Source organism: Eucyclogobius newberryi, unplaced genomic scaffold (genome assembly GCF_026437365.1).
Source record: "Eucyclogobius newberryi isolate DKJ021-1_F unplaced genomic scaffold, fEucNew1.0.hap1 SCAF_2, whole genome shotgun sequence".
Classification (NCBI taxonomy): Eukaryota; Metazoa; Chordata; class Actinopteri; order Gobiiformes; family Gobiidae; genus Eucyclogobius; species Eucyclogobius newberryi.
The window spans coordinates 18362030-18380390 of record NW_027315834.1 but is presented as its reverse complement, the minus strand read 5'-3'; the positions used below and the strand labels follow the sequence as shown (position 1 = coordinate 18380390).

General features: G+C 40.8%; 2 protein-coding genes across 3 annotated transcripts; both read right to left on the bottom strand.

The window, feature by feature from the left end:
* Positions 1-386: 386 nt before the first annotated feature.
* cped1 (cadherin-like and PC-esterase domain containing 1) lies at positions 387-12917 on the bottom strand. 2 transcript variants are annotated; one of them, XM_072453963.1, is made up of 21 exons: positions 12244-12917; positions 8107-8281; positions 7410-7504; positions 7254-7338; positions 6872-6941; positions 6618-6762; positions 6368-6501; positions 6209-6281; positions 5588-5734; positions 5388-5492; positions 5203-5306; positions 5070-5125; positions 4789-4975; positions 4551-4716; positions 2991-3090; positions 2761-2897; positions 2455-2675; positions 2273-2374; positions 2111-2198; positions 1895-2041; positions 387-1814 (listed from the first exon to the last, which is right to left on the bottom strand). In XM_072453963.1, exons 1-21 carry the CDS (start codon positions 12502-12504, stop codon positions 1608-1610), a joined length of 2805 nt encoding a protein of 934 aa, XP_072310064.1. In that variant the 5' UTR covers positions 12505-12917; the 3' UTR covers positions 387-1607. The 2 variants fall into 2 exon arrangements, with proteins under 2 accessions (XP_072310064.1, XP_072310065.1); XM_072453964.1 differs by having other exon boundaries at positions 12250-12916.
* Positions 12918-13272: 355 nt separating this feature from the next.
* Positions 13273-18193, bottom strand: ing3 (inhibitor of growth family, member 3). The gene is made up of 12 exons (XM_072453959.1): positions 18034-18193; positions 17823-17894; positions 17472-17572; positions 17329-17394; positions 16443-16539; positions 16296-16367; positions 16110-16226; positions 15873-16036; positions 14917-15107; positions 14654-14846; positions 14554-14592; positions 13273-14464 (listed from the first exon to the last, which is right to left on the bottom strand). Exons 1-12 carry the CDS (start codon positions 18059-18061, stop codon positions 14348-14350), a joined length of 1257 nt encoding a protein of 418 aa, XP_072310060.1. The 5' UTR covers positions 18062-18193; the 3' UTR covers positions 13273-14347.
* Positions 18194-18361: the final 168 nt, after the last annotated feature.

The window sequence follows — 18361 nt, the reverse complement described above, 5'->3', positions numbered from 1 at the left end:
ACGCTAATTGGATGAAAGCGTCTGCTGCTCATCAGGACACAAAGCCACTGATATTCTCTATAATAGAAGAATACTTTCAAATTCAGTCTATAGAAAAGACTTCATATTAGAGTGAAATAAAGGCCTACTTGTTATTCACACAAACGAAAAGAGTCCATATTATATAATACACTTTTATTACAAAATACTTTATATACTTTACAATGTATTTATTACTTTTTGTATATACTTTATACTTTAGTGCAACTTTATCTTTTAAGGAAAACATACATTCAATACAATATATACGTGTTCAGCATTAAAATGCAAGCAACACCAAAACATCTATAGGTGTAAGACACTTTCTACAATATTATATTACCCTTGCATAGTAGATGTATTATATATACAGTAATTAGGAGGTAAAAATACTTTGGCACTAATTTGGATTTTAGACAGACGCAACAAACAAATGTTTTGTAAAAAAATAAATATATTTATGATAATGACAGAAAATGTATTTTTGGTCCATCATGAGGTGGCACAAATTTAATCTTATCAAGCAAAGAGGAAAAGACACATAACTGACAGTATCAGTTATCTGAGAATAAAATGACTATAGCAACATAAAGTCAAACAATCTCATGTAATTATGGCACCAAATAGTAAACTTAAATGTAGAGGGAGACAAGCTACACATGACTCATACACAAATCTACAAATGAAGACATTAAAATGAAAGTCTAACATGTGGATGAATGTATAGAGACATTTACAGTGAGCATAAACATTAAGGCAACAGTCAATGTGCAGCTGATGTGGTAAATGTCAGATATGTGAGATATGTGCAAAGAAGCCGATATAATTCATCATTAAATTCTGTTGACAAAACGTACATAGTACGCACAAGAATGTGAAATAATTCGTATTTTAGTGCAGTTTAACCACTTATCCTTCAACTATTGTGTTATTAACAAGGTACATAAAGTAGGTTTAAATATAATGTTGCATGATAAACGTTCTGTGTTCGGCAGGTTAAATGTGATTATTGAAGAATTTGGTAAATGAAGAAGAAAAAACAAAACAAAAGTATTTATGTTTCACAGTGTCACCGTCTGAGTAAAAGTAGGATTAGGAGTCTTTGCAGTGACTGCATGTATTACCATTACCATGGTGACACACAATAGCAAATCCCTTACATTTCTAGATGTCTGAAAACTTAAGACAAAATACTAAATTGATTTAAACAACACATTTTCAGGAGCATATGATCAATAAGAGCGCTCATGGTCCTGATTAAGTGTTAGATTTTCAACAAACATGTGTGTGACACTGTTGGCTAATGCTAGCTTGTGACTTTAGTATTATTTGAAACAAAATTACTTAAAGCACAAATCAGCTCGCCTGTTGTAGTTTAAACTAAGTATGTTTTTTATGATTGGATTGTGTTTAAAAAAAAACTCATTAAAGTTTAACTTGAGTTACAGAGGTTCAGACAGAGCAGTGCCTCTGGTTAGCTTCACACAGCGGACATCATAGAGGACGACATATGAAAGGGATCCATTAAGGCTTCTCCTCCTCACTACTCAAGTTTGAGTCCTTTCTTCACAATCTCATAGTTCTGAAGATCAGGTTTTTGTGGCAGGGCAGAGTCGGCTCAGCAGGATCTCAGAGTAAACCTGGTTCACTGGTCCTTTCACTTTGTAGGACAATACTTTTGACCCTAACCCCTGGTCCCAGGCCATAACTGTATTGTGGCCAGCTCTGGTAGATCTGGTCCCTTTGACTTTTGTTGATAAGTCAGATGAGGTCTTGGAGGACGCACGTTTCTCCACCTGGTGAGGACATTTCGGAACAATAAAAGTATTATGCAATGCCATTTTTTCAAAAAAGGTCAACTCTTAAAAGATGATACCTCATGAAAATGGCAGGCACATTTTCCCTGTAGAAACTCTTTGTATCGTCCCATTGTGATACTAAATGTATCAATTACTTCAAAACCATACTTCTTCGCTGTACTGATCAGGTTCTGGTTCTCTATGTAGAGGTCTTGGATCTCGCTCTATGAACAAAAACATCAGTTATAATATTGTTTAAAAACACAACAATTATTTCAATAACAAACTCGCACCAGTTTCAGTGACCTGACCCCATCAACAAGAAGGTGGAATCCCATTCCCAAAGATTTGACCACCACCAGGATGTTTTTCAGGCCTTTCCTGTGTAAATAATAACACTGGCATCTTCCCTCCATCACAAACATTTACATTATACTTGGTACATCTGAGCTCACCTATTCAGAGCTTCTCTGATCGCTCTCAGATGATTGGTGTTCAGCCACTGGACTCCTCCCACAACCAGAACTGTGTGTCTGGAGTTCAACAAGGGTCTGGACCTGAGGAATGTTCACAGCATTAATATAATAAACGAATTATCAAATGTGTGATTCATTTTAAATGTAGCACTGTTTTGCACCTGTCCAATAGTTTCTCCAGCGACTCTGTGAACGTGGGTCTTTGATTTGCCTCCAACCAGAATTGAGGATAATATGAGTAGCTGATGAGCGTCCGACCTGCATTTAAGTTACTATAGACCAATGTATCATGGGCTTTTTCCCAATCCTCCAGACTGGAGTTCACACGCTCCATCAAGAAATACATCATGCCTCGATTTGTAGAATCCCCAATGAACAGCAACTGGAAAGTATAATAAAGAAAAACAAGTTTAGCTAGTAGAGTCAAACAAAGCGATGGTTTTGACAGATTAATCACTTGAGTTCACCTTTCTGTCAGCCATACAGTTCTGCAACTGGAGACGGTCTACTAACGGGTAATAACAGTTATCAGGCTGCCAGACAATCTCCCGCCAATCACAAGTCCTGGAGTCCAAGCAGCTGAGACAGGGCACCACCCATCGTCCTGAGAAACAGGTTTAATGTAATAAGAGGATCTATATTATTATTTTCCAAATGGTATTGCTCTTACTGAAAGCACAACATAAGTGACAGTGACCTGGTTTGTCCCCAGAGCTGCAGGGCACTGGAGGACTCAGAGACTTGTTAAAAGGCTCCAGACCACACGAGTGAGCGGGCTGGACCAGAAGGCTGCATTCCTGAAACCAGGACAGGTGAGTGAGCACTGGTAAACCGAAAAGAAGATTATTTATGAGTCAATTATGGTTTTTTTGACAAACTAATCCACTGTGGCAGAGTGACTTGCACTCTCGCTTCCCGGCAAGAAAGTCACAGGTTCGGCTCCCAGGCTTTTCTGTGTGGAGTTTGCATGTGCATTGCTCTGTTTCCCCCATCAACCCAAAACCTGCACAATAGGTCAAATCTTCCAGCTACGTTAGTCTTGGCCAAGCCTAGTACAAAGCTCTTGAGATAGGCCCTCGGGGGCAGCTCTGTGGTACCCACGGCTCCTCACAGGTGGCCCCATGGCCCCATTGAGGGATGGGTCAAATACAGAGAATACATTTTCCTACTGGGACAATAAAAGTGCACCTTAACTTTATTGCATGGGCCACATTCATATTGCTTCCTTGGCTTCCATTGAGCCCTAGATTTCTTTTTCTTTCATCCTTTTCAGTATTCTTTATTCTTGTGCCTCTATTGGTCAGAAGGCAAAGGTCAAATAAACTCGACTTGCACAGCAAAGAGGCCCCGTGGGAGCCGCCACGTCTGGCCCTAGTTCAGACACATTTTCCTCTTCTGGTGCTGCTGCGGGGGTTTCTGCAGGACAGCACCACATTCTGCACAACCTCGTCGCACATCGCAACAAAGTGCAACAAGAAAACTTAACAGGGATTTTCTTGTTCATACCTGAGCTCAGTGTACCTGCTCAAACAACTGCCGCCGCGTCACCTGCACACATCAGCGGCAAGGACAAAATGCTCCCGCTGCCTTTCATCCTGTTACAATGAGTCTAAAGTGAGAACTTAGCGCCACAAAGACGCGCTCCTGTGTGTAATGACGGCATCCTCAAGTCCACGAGAGGCAGAAATGTGACCAAAAATGTAAACTATTAAAAGAGAACATGGAAACAAAATGATCAACTTTGGATGTGCCAGCAATGCATAACAGGTTTGTTCCTCAGACCAAGAGGTGGAAATAAATGATAGTCCAAGTCCAAACCAGGAAACACCCATGTTCCATCAGAAACAAACAAAGTGTCTTTATAGTGTGAGAAGTCCACAACATCACAAAATTACACCAATAACCTGAGCTTAAAAGTCCAAATAATGTACTGGATCTGAAACTTAATTAAAAAAATAAAGAGTGATAGTTTCATCTCATAAAAAGGTTATTGACTCTGGTTCAGTCATTTTGTATATTTGTTTTAATAATTTGGTTGTTTAGTTTGTGCAAATGACATGTTTTTCTTTGGCAGGATATTATATTGTAAATAAATATAATATCAAGAGGCAGTTTGTGGTAGGAAAAAAAGCTGACTTCTAGAATATAATGACATTACACTAGGGAAACTTTTTAATTGCCAAAGAATAAATATTGTGTAAATTGAAGGAGGTTTCTTCCAGTGTACAGTGTGTTCAAAAATGAATGTTTGTGATACCTGAGTGAAGCTGCACATCACATGATCTCCAAACATCGGCAGACTCGGGCGGCTCTCTCTAAACACATGCAGGGTGTAGATCGTCATGACAGCCGCAGACTCCCCTCCGTCCAACACTAGGATGCTGATACTACTTTGACCGAGGCCGATGGGGAGGTTTGCCATGCTGGGGGTTTGAAAGCACGGACGTGATTAGAGTTATTGGTGAAATGACTCGCATCTCACTTCGGGGTCTCACCTTGGTCCGTGGAGCTCATCGAGATGGACGTGGCACTTTGAGTTAAAGGGCTCTGGACGAATCCGGACCATCACAGTGTCAAAGGGCACCTCAACGTGGTACTCCTTCACTCGGGGGTCAAACGGAGGGGTCATGGCGAGAGGAGGGTCCGTGTAGATCTGTCGGAGGTGCGGATCTACACACATGGCTTAGATAGAAAAAAGGAGGACTTTGATTACGCGCTTCTTTTTAAGTTTGTTTAAGTTAGCTGCTTTGGTTGCTAATATAAAGTACACCATTACCCTTTTCTTTGCTTCTTTGCTGTGTGTGTCCAACGCTGGCCAGAGATTCTGCTTTTCTGCTTATGAAAACAATTAAAATAAATAAATCTGTCATCACAACAACTTTTTAATTTGCATTCAGTTCCATGCTTACCTGAGGTTGTGTTGTAGCTCGTGGTAACAGGCCGTTTTGAAGAAGAGGTCGTCGACAGTGCGAGGATGGACAGAAGAGGAGCAGAGAGTGGTGTTGAGATGTAGCTACACAACAAACACAATGATATATTGTTAATATATAAACGATAGACATCTTAAATACTGTGTCTGTTCCGATCTTTTCACCAGATGAAAAGGTTCAGGTGATTTCATTTGCTGATAGAACTGCAGTAGAAGCAGTCGGTTGTCTTCAGAGAGACTCACACCCACAGATCTTGTAAAATCATCACCCTGACAAAAAATGACAAGTGAATATGGATTGTAGTGTAATAAAATATGAAAGAAAGAAATGAATGGTGGGTAAAGTAAGCAGATATTGTGATTACCACTTTAGGCACAGCTTTGATCACAGAAGATAAAAGAGTTTCTGAATTTAGCAGGAAGTGGAGCACATCTTCTATCATCAGGTCTTTGGTGATCTTCTGATCAAAGGTTTTGTCATTAAGGGCTGAAAATGTCCAGTCAGTATCCACCTAAAGACAAAGAGGCATGGAGATAGTGCCCTCTGGTGGTCGATGACTTAAATGAAACATAATTACCACAAACACGCGGGGTTCAAACCTCTGACCTCAGGGTGAGTGTGGCACAGGTGTGCTGCAGGTGTGTTTGTGAGTCCGTGCGTGGTAATAAGCCCTAGTTACAAGCTCTCCACTGATCAAACAAGAGCAAACACTGGGCTCTTTATTCTTTTATTATGTTGAGAAACATGTTATTATGCACAAATTACATAATAACATGGCCTTCAATTTGCCTTTGAAGATTTTATTATTGGCCTTTATTAGTTAGAAAATAATGGGACCACAGAGAAAATATGTTTCCCATATTATCTGCATTTAAACAGCAACATAGTAAAAGAAAAAAAGAAAAACATTGGGTGCTCATAATTGTCTTAATTTTACCTGATAGAACATGTCCTTGAGTACATCATATATTATATGTGCTGTTACCTGGATAATAGTTGGTGTGAGAGGGGTCTTTAAAAGCAGAGTAAATGTGAGCAGTTGGTAACACAGGAGGCATCTATGTAAATAATAAGAATTAAAACTGAATAAACATTAGTGCATAATTTAAACAATCATCTGAAACGGTGAAAAATATGCACATACCTTTTTATGGTTTGGTCTTTCTGATAGGTGGACTCTGCTGCCTGCAACACATCTCCAATGATTCTCTTTATGTGTCCAATCATGTCTCGATAAGAAGCTGGATAACCAAAGACTTCAGGTCGAAGGTTTTCCCACTGTGAGAAGGACAGAATGTAAGTCAACCAGCAGCGGGCAGTGAAGGCAGTTTATCAATAAGTGATCATTCTGAAAATATGAAATGATTTATTATTCAATGTTTTTGGGGAAGTACCCGACTTGGTTGTCCCCTCTCTCCATTGGTTAACAACACAATGATGTCATGCAGGAAGGTGGTCAATGGATGTAATGAGGTGACCAGGATGTAAACATGTGCCACAGCACCAGTGGTCTGAGATGATGTCATAGGCTTTGTCAAACTAAAAACAGAAAATGTACTTGTTTTTGTAATATAAAATGATCTTTAAAATATTCAGGTATGATAAGCATTTATATTTTATTTTATTTTGCAGTGTTGGTGCAGCTTACCTGGCGGCTCTGGAAAACCCTTGGTCCTGGTTTGAAGCACAAGAGTAGCGACTCATAGGGATTTTTGAACCTATTAAAAATGATAAAGAAATTAATTTAATTTAATCTAACTTTTATTATGGTGCAGAAGCTTAGAAGGTGATCAATTTACTTTACATCATGAAACCACATGAGTGAATGGGTAATAAATGAATGCTGAACATGCAGATATTACTCATGAAACATATAGCAACATTAGACTATATAGTATTCATATTTGGGGGGTTTTGAGCACTTTTATTGCAGAGCTGATGATCCCGTTTGGATTTTGTAGACAGTTAGTTAGTTAAGAGTGACAAGGGAATAATAATAAAAAAGTGTTTGTTAAACCGCAGCTGCTTACCTGTCAATGCTGCGTGAGTAAACATGTGACACAGCCCACCGCCAGCATCAGAAAAAGCCTTCATCATTTGAGGAAGGAGGTTCACCTGGAGGAGCCGACAGAAGAGAGCAGGGAGGATCACAGCATAAGGTTGGCTAAATGTGTGACATATCGTACCCTTTGGTGGGTCTTGAGCTGAGCGAAAGGGACTCTCCTCAGGCAGCTGGTCTCTGAGGAGCTGAGGCACAGCATCAGGCTCAACCTGCTCACGCCTAGAATCCAAAGATAATAAACCATCATTTATCATTGTCTGTTATTCTTCAAAAGGTGTGTGCATATTTACCACTCCTTATGCACTGATAAAATAAAACATGCATCTGACTTGTTCACACATAGGTAAAAATATTTAAAAATGTTCAACACTGGTTTGATGAGACCCGAAAACGGCCTCATGGGGGCGCCACTCTTATGAAGTATGTGCACATGTGGTAGTTATCTGGAAAATGAGGAATGTTCTAGTTGTGTTTTTTTGACTCCCAAGACTGTTTACAGCTGCAGTTCACTTTGCTTTAAAAACACTCACTCTATTTTCATTTTGTAGCTGACCGGAAGTCCCCACCCTTAAACTAAACACAGACAACTTCCTGTTAGCGATTAGAAACCAAAATAAAGCTCCTCCTGCCACGAAACTACAATTACATTTTTCATTTATTTTCTACTATCTTTCTACAACAGTATTCAACTCTTACCATCAAAAAACAAATCTATATGATGTCATATTTTAATATAAACATATTTCACCATGAAGGATTCAATAACTCAGGTCTATAATTATAAAACTATAAGCTCTAATTTCAGCATGCAGTAATAGTACCTTGCTTTGGTCTGAGCAGGCTACTGGTCTCGGCATATCTGGAGAGCTGGACCTCGTATCCCATTTGCTGAAGCACTCGCACATACAGCTGGACCTCTGTATCTGTGATGACATGTTGACCTGTCAGAACCAAGGCTCTGGGACGCGGGGCCTCACTCTCAGACACTGGCAGGACCTGGATAAGAGAGCACATCACCAGGCTGAAACTCAATGCAAAGAATCTGCTTCAGAGAATCTGTCAGACAGGAATGTATGCTGTCTGTAAAACCTCAAAGTACAAAGATAAAGCTGAATTAAACACTGGTGAGTTCAACCACAGGGAGAGAGGAACATACTGCAACCTTTGGCCAGTGATGTAAAGTAGTAATATTAGTATGCATAATCCTTCACAAAGCTGATGCGTTCACTATACCAAATAAATCTCCATATCCAGCAACGCATCGACTTAAAAAATATGCAATATTTGAATTTTGGTTATAACGTTCAGTCTAGATAGGATTACAAATAAAAAATGTCAGATAATTTTACAGTCCTTTCACTATTGTCTACTTCAATATTGTCTTATACTTAAACCTTAAGAAGTACATAGCAAGACTTATTTTGGCATATTTCTGTGGGATGGCCAAAATACCTTTCGATTATCATTATCAGGTTTATTTGCACATACAAGAAAAACATTGTAAATGTATATACAGCAATTTAGAAAAGATGATGCAGGAGAGTCTGAGAAGACCATCTAAAGACCACCTCCCTGTTAACAAACAAGGCAAGCGCCTTTCTCACTTTAGTACATTACATTTCATATTATATTATATATTTGAACTAGCATCACTTGTAATTGTCCTTTAAAAGAATCAAGTGTGGAAATGGATTCAAGAGTGAGGATAAATGATTCCAGAGGGGCGGCCCCCTGTACATGAGTATTCTTTGATTAGTTGTAGTTCTGCACAAGGGAAGACAAAAGTCTGCAGTGTCTCGTTGAATAAGCACGAACATCTGAAGAATACATACAAAAGTTGAGATAAACTTTAGGCAAAGCACTGGACATGAGCACATACTTATACAGAGATAATATAGATGTTAGCATTAAATATTGTCAAAATGTTGTATTTTCTGACCAAAGGAGCAGATGAAGACAGTCTGTTTGAATGAGTCATAATTTAAAAAAATATATTTTGTATTAATAACATCTTGTTGATGTATGTCTCTTGCATGAATTACCAAAGACCGTGTTACAATACATGATGTGAGGAGGGAATAAACTATAATATAAAGTCATCACGCAAGAATCATTTATAAGAGCAAACTTTATCAAAAAATACCAATGTATTTCATATTTTTTTCTACAAACATGTTGGGTACATTTCAAGGTCCGTTTTTGATCAAAGATTATGCCTTAAAAGCAACTTGGTCAATTCTGATACCATCAATAGAAGGTTTATTCCATGATTACATTTATTATTTATATTTGAATATATGTTTAAATATTATATATTTTGTATTGAAGATCATAAAATGTGTATTTTGTATATTTAGAGAGTCGATTTGTTTTAAACCACTCAGAGATGTCGGATTTTAAACAGAATATTTAGGTGGAAAAGCTTCATATGATGAATGCCGAGAAGGCACAGGGTTGTTTGGTTTTAAGTAAGAAAAACACCTGCAGTCTTTAAAGGGGCTGGTATAGTCGTATAATAGTTATCATTTAGTTGGTTTAGTGACATAGAGCGAGCTATAATGAACCAGCAATCTTTGTGAACTGCTAAAAACAAGCGTTGCATGCGCGGTTCAAACTGTGTAGTGGTTTATTTTTATTGACATTCTGTTAACAGAGATGCATGAGCTCTGCCAGCACACACATGGCAACAGGCCCTGGAAACACTGTCTGACCTGACCTGCCTGAAGCGGTTCGGCTGTCAAATCCCAAATGACCAAGAACATATTTTTAATAAGTAAAACCCACTAAAATATTCACACAAATTAACAAGTAATATTGACAGATCAACATAAGCACAACACAATGTCTAATGTTGCAATTGTATGCTATTGTTTCCTTACATTGTTGTGCAACTCTACTCTAATACATCATATCATAAAATATATTGAGCTGTTCATTTTCAGAAACAAGTTTTTTAAATGACTAATTCATTTCTGTGATGACTTGTTTGTAGAGCCCTGAAGTGCAGACCATCTCAGATCAAAACTGACTTGTGTCTCGACTGACTTGTTTGGACCAGGCCAAAGTGAGAAACAACAAATGCCAAACGTTTCTTCAGCCAGTTTAAGAGCGTGTGAGCTGAATACTAAGTACAGTAGCATTGGCTTTATCTGTGTCTGGGTCTGTCTCCGCTCATGATAACAGACCAATTACAATTACATTATGATTTAAGTGATTAACTAACCACTGTCCATTCGCTTTGGGGGCAAACTCCACTCAAAATAACATGACTGAATGAAGTTGCTTGTTGAGGATGTCCAGAAATAACGTGAGCAGATTATTCTTAACCATCAAGAAAATGATATAATATAATGATAATGAATACCTGAACCCCGGACTAACAGTCTTAATGTAATGTCCACAAACACTCATTAAGTTAAGTCAGGTTTGCATACCACAGCTGCTCAGGCGAGTCTTCATCAGCACCGAGGACACACGAGACAAGTCACATGACCCGGCTGTCTGTGACCTCAACTGTTAAGTGTAAAGTCGGCTGACATGATGTGGTTATTGATAGTCACAACACCAGATGTATCGATCTTAAGTACTTTGGAGGACGGTTGTTGTCTGGATTACAACCATTGAATTCATAAAAACTGGGCAGTAAATGACAGCAGGGGACCGGATGCTTTGGCCTCAGTGTGTAAAGGCGTTAGATTAGAGAGTGTAGACTTGTCAGCTGTAAAAACACGGGGAGCCGCTGTGTGTGTGTGTGTTTGTCTTCACTTTCATGTTTCTGCACCATTTGGTCATCTCTGAGGTGAAAGGCACAGTCACACGAGGAGCTGTCTTCACACATAAACAAACTGTCAAATATGTAAGTGAACAATCCAACATCCTGCAGTGATCTGAATCAAGAGTCACAATCTACTATCTCTCTTTTTACTTTGATAAACAGTTATTTTCTCACTCTAAATTAGGCTTGACAGTGTTTTCTCACAATGTCTCTACTACATGTTGCTGTTGTGGAGTGATTGATTTATAGCTGAGCAGCTGACCCAAAGACAGGTGATCAATAAAAGCACTTTTTTTCCCTATTGTTTATTATTATGGAAACAATTCTAACTTTTTATCAATCTGAAACTAATGGATTGATTGTACAACTAAAGCCTTAGATACAAATGACCTTAATGATAAGCAGTAAAGGAGGATCAGTCAGAGTGTGGCTAATCCAGCGTTTCAGGGGTGAGTGAACATTGGGGGTCCACCAGGATTTACCAAGGGGGAAGTGGAAGGATTTCACGTTAACAAATATGGTGAAATTTAATGTTTGCTATTTGAAGATAAAATGTTATTTGCTTGCATTTTAAAATCCTCAAGAATGTTTTGTTACAATTGAAACAGGAACATTTAAGAGCTATAAATCCGCAACTCACAAAAGGGTGAACAAATGTGACACTAAGCAAACAGTTTATGATATTAAATGTAATGTATCCGTTAACACTGACAGTGAGTTGTCTGCTGTCAGTGCTTATCCATTTAGCTGTCAAGAACAGATTCTCCCAGGACTCATATATGAACATTTCTATTAGGCTCAGAGGACCGCCACAACCATCTCATGTCTTCTGGTAAAGGCATACATCTCTAGGCCTATAGGTGTCAGAAGTGAACCTGAACCGCCAGTGTCCCTTGAGCCCCCATAATCTAAAAATAGTGTAAACAATGGTCAGAGGAGCAAACCTTGTTAAAGCCTAAGCACTTCTGTAGGTCATTATTCAACCAGACAGTGGACAGAGTCTTGTGAGATTGGTTTTGTGCACTCAAGAATGCCAAAGATCTGGAGTCAGTGAGGATCATGGCAGACTTTTACACCAGAAGCTATTAAGTAATAGACAGGGAACTTGATGCGTGCGTGTGGAGACCTTCTGGGCCTAGTCTGGGGGTCATGATAGGTCACACCATGGAGAGGAGCCCTCTACCTTCACCTGGAGCTGGAGAGCGTCGAGAGCTGAGATGAGGCGCCGGCTGTCCTCCTCCACACCTGAGAGCACGGGGCCGGGGACTCGTGGCGCGGGCTGCCGGTGGCCGCCCTGGAGCCGGTTCCACGCCACATTGAAGGTCTGGTAGAAGAGACAGAGGGCCACCCCGAGCAGCAGCAGCAGCGGGCCGGGGCGCAGGCGGCGGCGCATCCCGGTCTCCCTCAACAAGAGCCCGCTGACCACAGCCGGGACGCACCGCATGCGAGAGGTCCCAAGTTCACATTCCTCCGCTTCATCCCATTCTCACTGCGACCTTCTCACAGCAACAGTGTCGGCCATGCACGTGGAAAGCGCTCACATGCAGACGCTGTGGTTTACATCCCAGAAACAAACCCCGCTCGTTCTGAATAACACCGCACACGCACAATTCACTTTTGCAGCTTTGATTGTGCGGCCTGGAGACGGCCCGCGCTCATCCGTCTCACCTCGATCTCTCCGTGCGCAACCCCGTTAGTTCCTTCAAAGTTTTCCTCGATTAAGTTTGTGGAGAAAGAGCGCGCTCGGGGGAAACAGTCCGAAACCCCGTCATCTTCTAGGCAAATGTCAAGAAACGAAGCCTTAAAAGTCTGCTCGCGCCTGAAAACAATCTCTCCATGGCATGCGCAGGGAGACCATCTGGGTTGAATTAAAACCCAGCAAAGAGGGAAAAAAAACCGTGTCAGATCTCTAGTCCATCCTCCACGGTTCAAACGGGCAGCAGACTGAGGAACACTTAAAAAGACTCGAATGCCTTATTGGAGTCAGGCAGTAGAGGTGTAGTTTGAGCTCTCCTGACAGAAGTTCTGCTGCCTCTCAGTAGGAGGTCAGCGGCCCCCCTCATACCCCACCCCTCCCCAGCCCCAAACACTAGGCTATTTATGGAGAACGGTGTGCGCACGTCTGTGAGGACAGGAAGTGGTCGGGGAGTCGAAACTACTACTTTAAACTATGCGCCACAACGACATAATGAAAAAAACAATCACACAAGAGTTACAGAAATGAGTATAATTAAACTATGTAGAAATAAAACAAAACAGTTCTTCTCCTCTAGAGGGAGTTTTCAGTGCAGCAACACAGACGTTTATAACATTACAGAAAATATGTGGCAGAAATGTATACTTTAAACCCGATTTGAAACGTCACGATTATCAAAATGACACTGGAATGGGCACACGGGTTTGTACGGACAATGTACAAATGTTCCACTTAAAAGGTTGAATGGACGATTTTTTTTGGCATGAATCTGAGTCTTATTTCCTCGTGGCGTGGACTACCGATTAGTCCTGCCAGTATCAATCATAAAACGCACCTATCGCTCACCTGCAGTCTCGTGAGGCTCGTCCCACATTTCCGCGCGTCTAAGCGCATTGATCTATCATAATATAGTTCCCTCAGTGTACGGGGCAAAATGAAGACGGAGAAAGACAGTTCGAGCTGACTCAGAAGAAGGAAATCTACGGGAAACGAGAGATGCGATGTGATCCGTTGCGCTAATAAACGCACGTGTGTGTTGTATCAGTCCGCACGGGGGAGTGCACATGCGCACTTCCGCCTGCGTTCTCAAATCGCCAAAAAAATCGTCCATTGCGCCTTTAATGTAATCAGGTTCAGGCCGGGACCAGAATGTTCTGACCGAGGAGCTTGCCAACAACATTAGTAGCAAAGATCTTTTACACAATTTGGAAAACATTTTAGATCAACACTTGACGAATCTTTTTTTTTCTTTTCTTCATTAACATTTCAACCAATTACAGACTGATATTAGTCCCAAATTGGGGTGAACCTGTAAAACACATACATTTCAATGTTTTTTTTTTTGTTTGTTTCTGGAACATTTAAACTTTACTTCACTAGTAAATATAACTTTTACTGAGGTCAAGTGTAGCTTTTGACTTTTAGTGTTGTGAAACCAGGAGCACAGATGTTTCGCACCAACTAAAACTGAGGTGCCAGAGTAGTTTCTTCAAGTGGCTGTGATCCGATGTGTGACGGCACAGACAGTCAGTTTAGCAGTTTATGACGTCGCGGGTTATATTCAAACACAGGGCACGCACGAGGTGTCAAACTATTTGTGGCGGCTCCCTCTCCTCTTCATGGCGGCTGTGCACTGTGGACAGTACCACTTCCCCTTGGGAGCCTCGGTCAGACCCACGCAGCCATAATGGAACCACTCTATTGGACACTGCGGAGGTAAAAGGCGCCCAAATGAACAGAAGATACTTTTAGGATATAGGATTATACAGATTTGATCAGAATCAAAATGCTACTTACATCTGTATTGTCACAGCCAACCATTTCTCCATAAGAAACCTGAGGGCAGAAACATACCGTTAGATCCTTGACTAATCTCATCAGCTGCTCACACACGTACCTGATTACAGATGCAATATCTAGGCTCGTTGGGGTCGTACGTCCAGTCCACTTGGCTATTGGCCTCCGCCTCAGGCAGCACTGAGGCCTGCTGGGAAAGCTCCTGGGCCAGTGCAGATGAAGAGGAACAAGACGAAAGTGATGAAGACGATGAAGATGACGATGACTGATGGTTTGAATTCTTAATGCTGCTTCTGTAAGACAAAAGGAGGGTTCAGACAATTGCAGTTGTGCACTTTTAGATGACACAAAGATGGGATTTACTTAGACTTGCGGCCTCGAGAGTCAGAGGCTGTGGCCGGGGTTAAGGTCTGTGTGAGTGTAGAGGCCAGAGCAGACGAAGAGTAGCCACCATTGTCCCGAGACAGAGAAAATTCTCTGCTAAGCTGGAAGTCATTGTTCTTGATGGCTTCATAACTTGCTTTGAGACTAGACGTTCTCCTGCCCTCCTTCATCTGAAAAAATAATTAATGTGTATGGTAATGACTAAGTCAAAGAACTACCTGCAAAAAATCCTTTTAGAATAGTGCACCACCGACCATCAATAAGTCAAGCTTTTCACATAGAGGAAGTTAGTAGCCATATTTTAAGTCGTATAAACCCTCATTCGTCAAGAAATGGCCCATGGTAGAAAAGGATTCAAAAGGTCATCTGGACAGGTTTTTTGAAATATTTCAACTGACATCCCAAAGTCATTTTTTAATTCGAAAAGGTCTGGTCTGAGAAGCCAGATTAAAGAATCATTTTGAGACCCAAAACTCCAATTACGACATAAATAATGTGAACATGTCCATAATTTATATAATTTAGAATAAATATTAGCATTAAACATGTTATCAGCCAAAGCTATATCAAAACTAAAAAACACTTTTAACGGGCTCCGCCTTGTTATATATAGTAGTACGCAAGATTAGATGAGCCTTTATTGCCCCTGTAGGGAAATTTGTCCTCTGCATTTGATCCTTCAATGCCGCTGGAGCATCTCCTCAGGAGGAGTAGTCAGCACATCTCAAGCTCTTTGAGCTCGACTTGGTCAGGACTACAGTAGCTGGAGGAGTTTACATCCTGTACATATTTTAGGTTGATGGAGGAAACCTCAGTGCCCAGAGGAATCCCACCCAGATACAGGGAAAAACATGCAAATGCTACACAGAAGTGCTAGCCACTCTGCCGCCATTATGAATGAAAATGAAGGGAACAGCACATTAGGTAAATTGTACCTGTGCAGTGGCTTGTACAGCCTGGGCAGCTGCCATGGTGATGGCACCGGCCCCAGCCGCAGGGCCGGCAGGTAGAGAGCTTAGATTGTAGGAAGCTAACGGCTGAGATGAATTCACACTGTAGACGTTGTTGGTTGTAGCACTTGTGCTGTTCGTTCGACAGCCTACAGAGTGCACAGATCAAAATTCAAATGTTAAATATCATTAACGCAAAAACAAGTCAATAACTGTTCCTACCTGGTGTGTTTTCTTTAGAGGCATCAGAAGTGAGCGTTGACAGCAGCACCTCAGACTTGAACTTCTTCTCTGGAACATGTTCAGTCGTGTGATGGGCTGGAGCACTGTATTTTCTCTCTGTTGTAAAACAGAGCAGGTCATTTTAAAGTCAGCACCAAGCGGATTATTTTGGACATCACAACTTACTCTCTGCTGCAGTATGGGAATGAGCATGGTGGTTGTTCACAGGTTGGGATGGACTGTCCATCTCTAATGATCCTGTGAAAGTAAGAAAGAACCATTTATTTGTCTTAAGCACAACATGCTTTATAATGAACCAAACTGCAGACATACGTCTCTCAAGGATTTCTGTGATGCCAGCATTGTCTGCCTCAAGTTCCATCTTAAACTTAGCCAGTTCTTGGTCCAGTTTGCGTAAATGACGATCAACCTGTAGCATAGACGGTAACAATGGTTGTGTCCGAATGTCTACACTCGTCCCCTGATCCCTCATTCACTACATAGTCTTGCACTATTTAGCAGACTCTAAAGTGCACTCAGTCAGAGTGATTCAGACACTGAGCTTGCTACTTTCTCCTTGCCGCGGGTCCCGTGACCCTGGTGTTTGAGTGAAAAAAGTCTGCAAAACTTAGATTAAACAAGATCTATGTAATAAATATTGGTAAAATCCATCCGACACACACATATTTATGGATAAATAATACCAATACAAGCAATGGATCTCACATTCAACAAACAGGCTCGATTATTGTTCATTTAAACAGCTCAAGACCTGTCACTGATGTTTTTACGACTCTCACAATGTATATTGGACTACCGGTATATTGACCAATCTAGTGATCATCACTGCAGACAAGGTGCATTGTGGGAAATTTTGTGTGCACTAGTTTTTCACCCCCTAAATAGTGCCCTATGTAGGGAATAGTGTGGACATTTGGGAGCAGCCATCATTGGACGATCATACATGAAACCAGGGTTTAGTAAGGTATTTTACTGCCATCTAGTGTTCAAAGAGGCACATTTAATTTGAGGGGTTTCTGTGTTAAGCGGTTGTTGAAAGTGAATTAGGAAGTTATTATTGTCATGGATGCATTACTTTTCTGTAGTTGCAGAGTTACAATACATTTGATATAGTCAATTAAAAAAGCCTGGTGTATGACTATGAATGAAAATAAACGTGATTGCAGATGCAGCACTGTACAGAAGGTGAAAGACTCACTAAATCATAAATCTGATTGGCAAGCTGGACCTTCTCATCAGCATCCTCCAGAGCTTTGTAATAATCCTGTCACAAAGAGGAAAGGCTCAAATACTTGTCAGAAATGTATGCTGAATCTGCAATATTAAGTTGTGAATTGTCACCTTTTTAATAACTTCCATCTGCTCTTCTCTCCATTCTTGTTTGTTCTTTTTCGCATTGACAAAATACTCAATGACCTTCTGCTCCAGCTGATCTGTGGCATCTGCAAGATAAGATTTGTTTATTTACTGGTGTAAGGTAATAACTATTATGCAACGCTATTTCTAACATGGATTTGATGGATGGATTGATAGTGACAGTTGCATGTTAGTTTGCTAAAAAAAACAACAAACCGGACAGCTATTGGGATAAATGAATGAAAGGTTTATATCATTTTAAAGTTTCGGGTTTAATGATGCATCAAGTTTAAAAGTCTTGTAAAAGTGAGCCTGAGCCGGTGTTGGCGCACATACTTTGAACCTGCAGGTCCATCTCCCTCATTTCCGTAAACCTGTCGCGGAGATCCATGGGAAGCTGCTCGATCACTGGCAAAGAAAAAAAGCATTACATTGCTAGCCATGCTAAGCTAACCGCCACAGCAAACACAGACGTCTAAAACCAGTCATTTCGAACACATTTCGAGGCGGTACAGTCATAAAGGCTCAGCTACACGTTTACACTCACTTTCGAGATAGTCTTCGAGGTACAACATTGTTGCAAATCTGTCGTTTTTCAAGTTTAATTTGATTATTTTTCTCTTTCAATATGGCGCCGCCAGCCGCTGTCTCGCTCAGAAAAAATACACCCAACAATGAGGTCAGAAAAAGTGACGCAGAGCCGGCGGGTGCCGTGATTGGTGGATCTGACTCTGACGTAGGGCCAGGTGAGAGGCCTTATGGGAAATGTAGTTAACATTTCCGAACCGCCACAAAAACGTTACCGACCGCCATAAAAGACAAACGAAGTAGAACAAAAACATATCTGCTGGAGTAAAGTCTAAGGAATAAGGTCT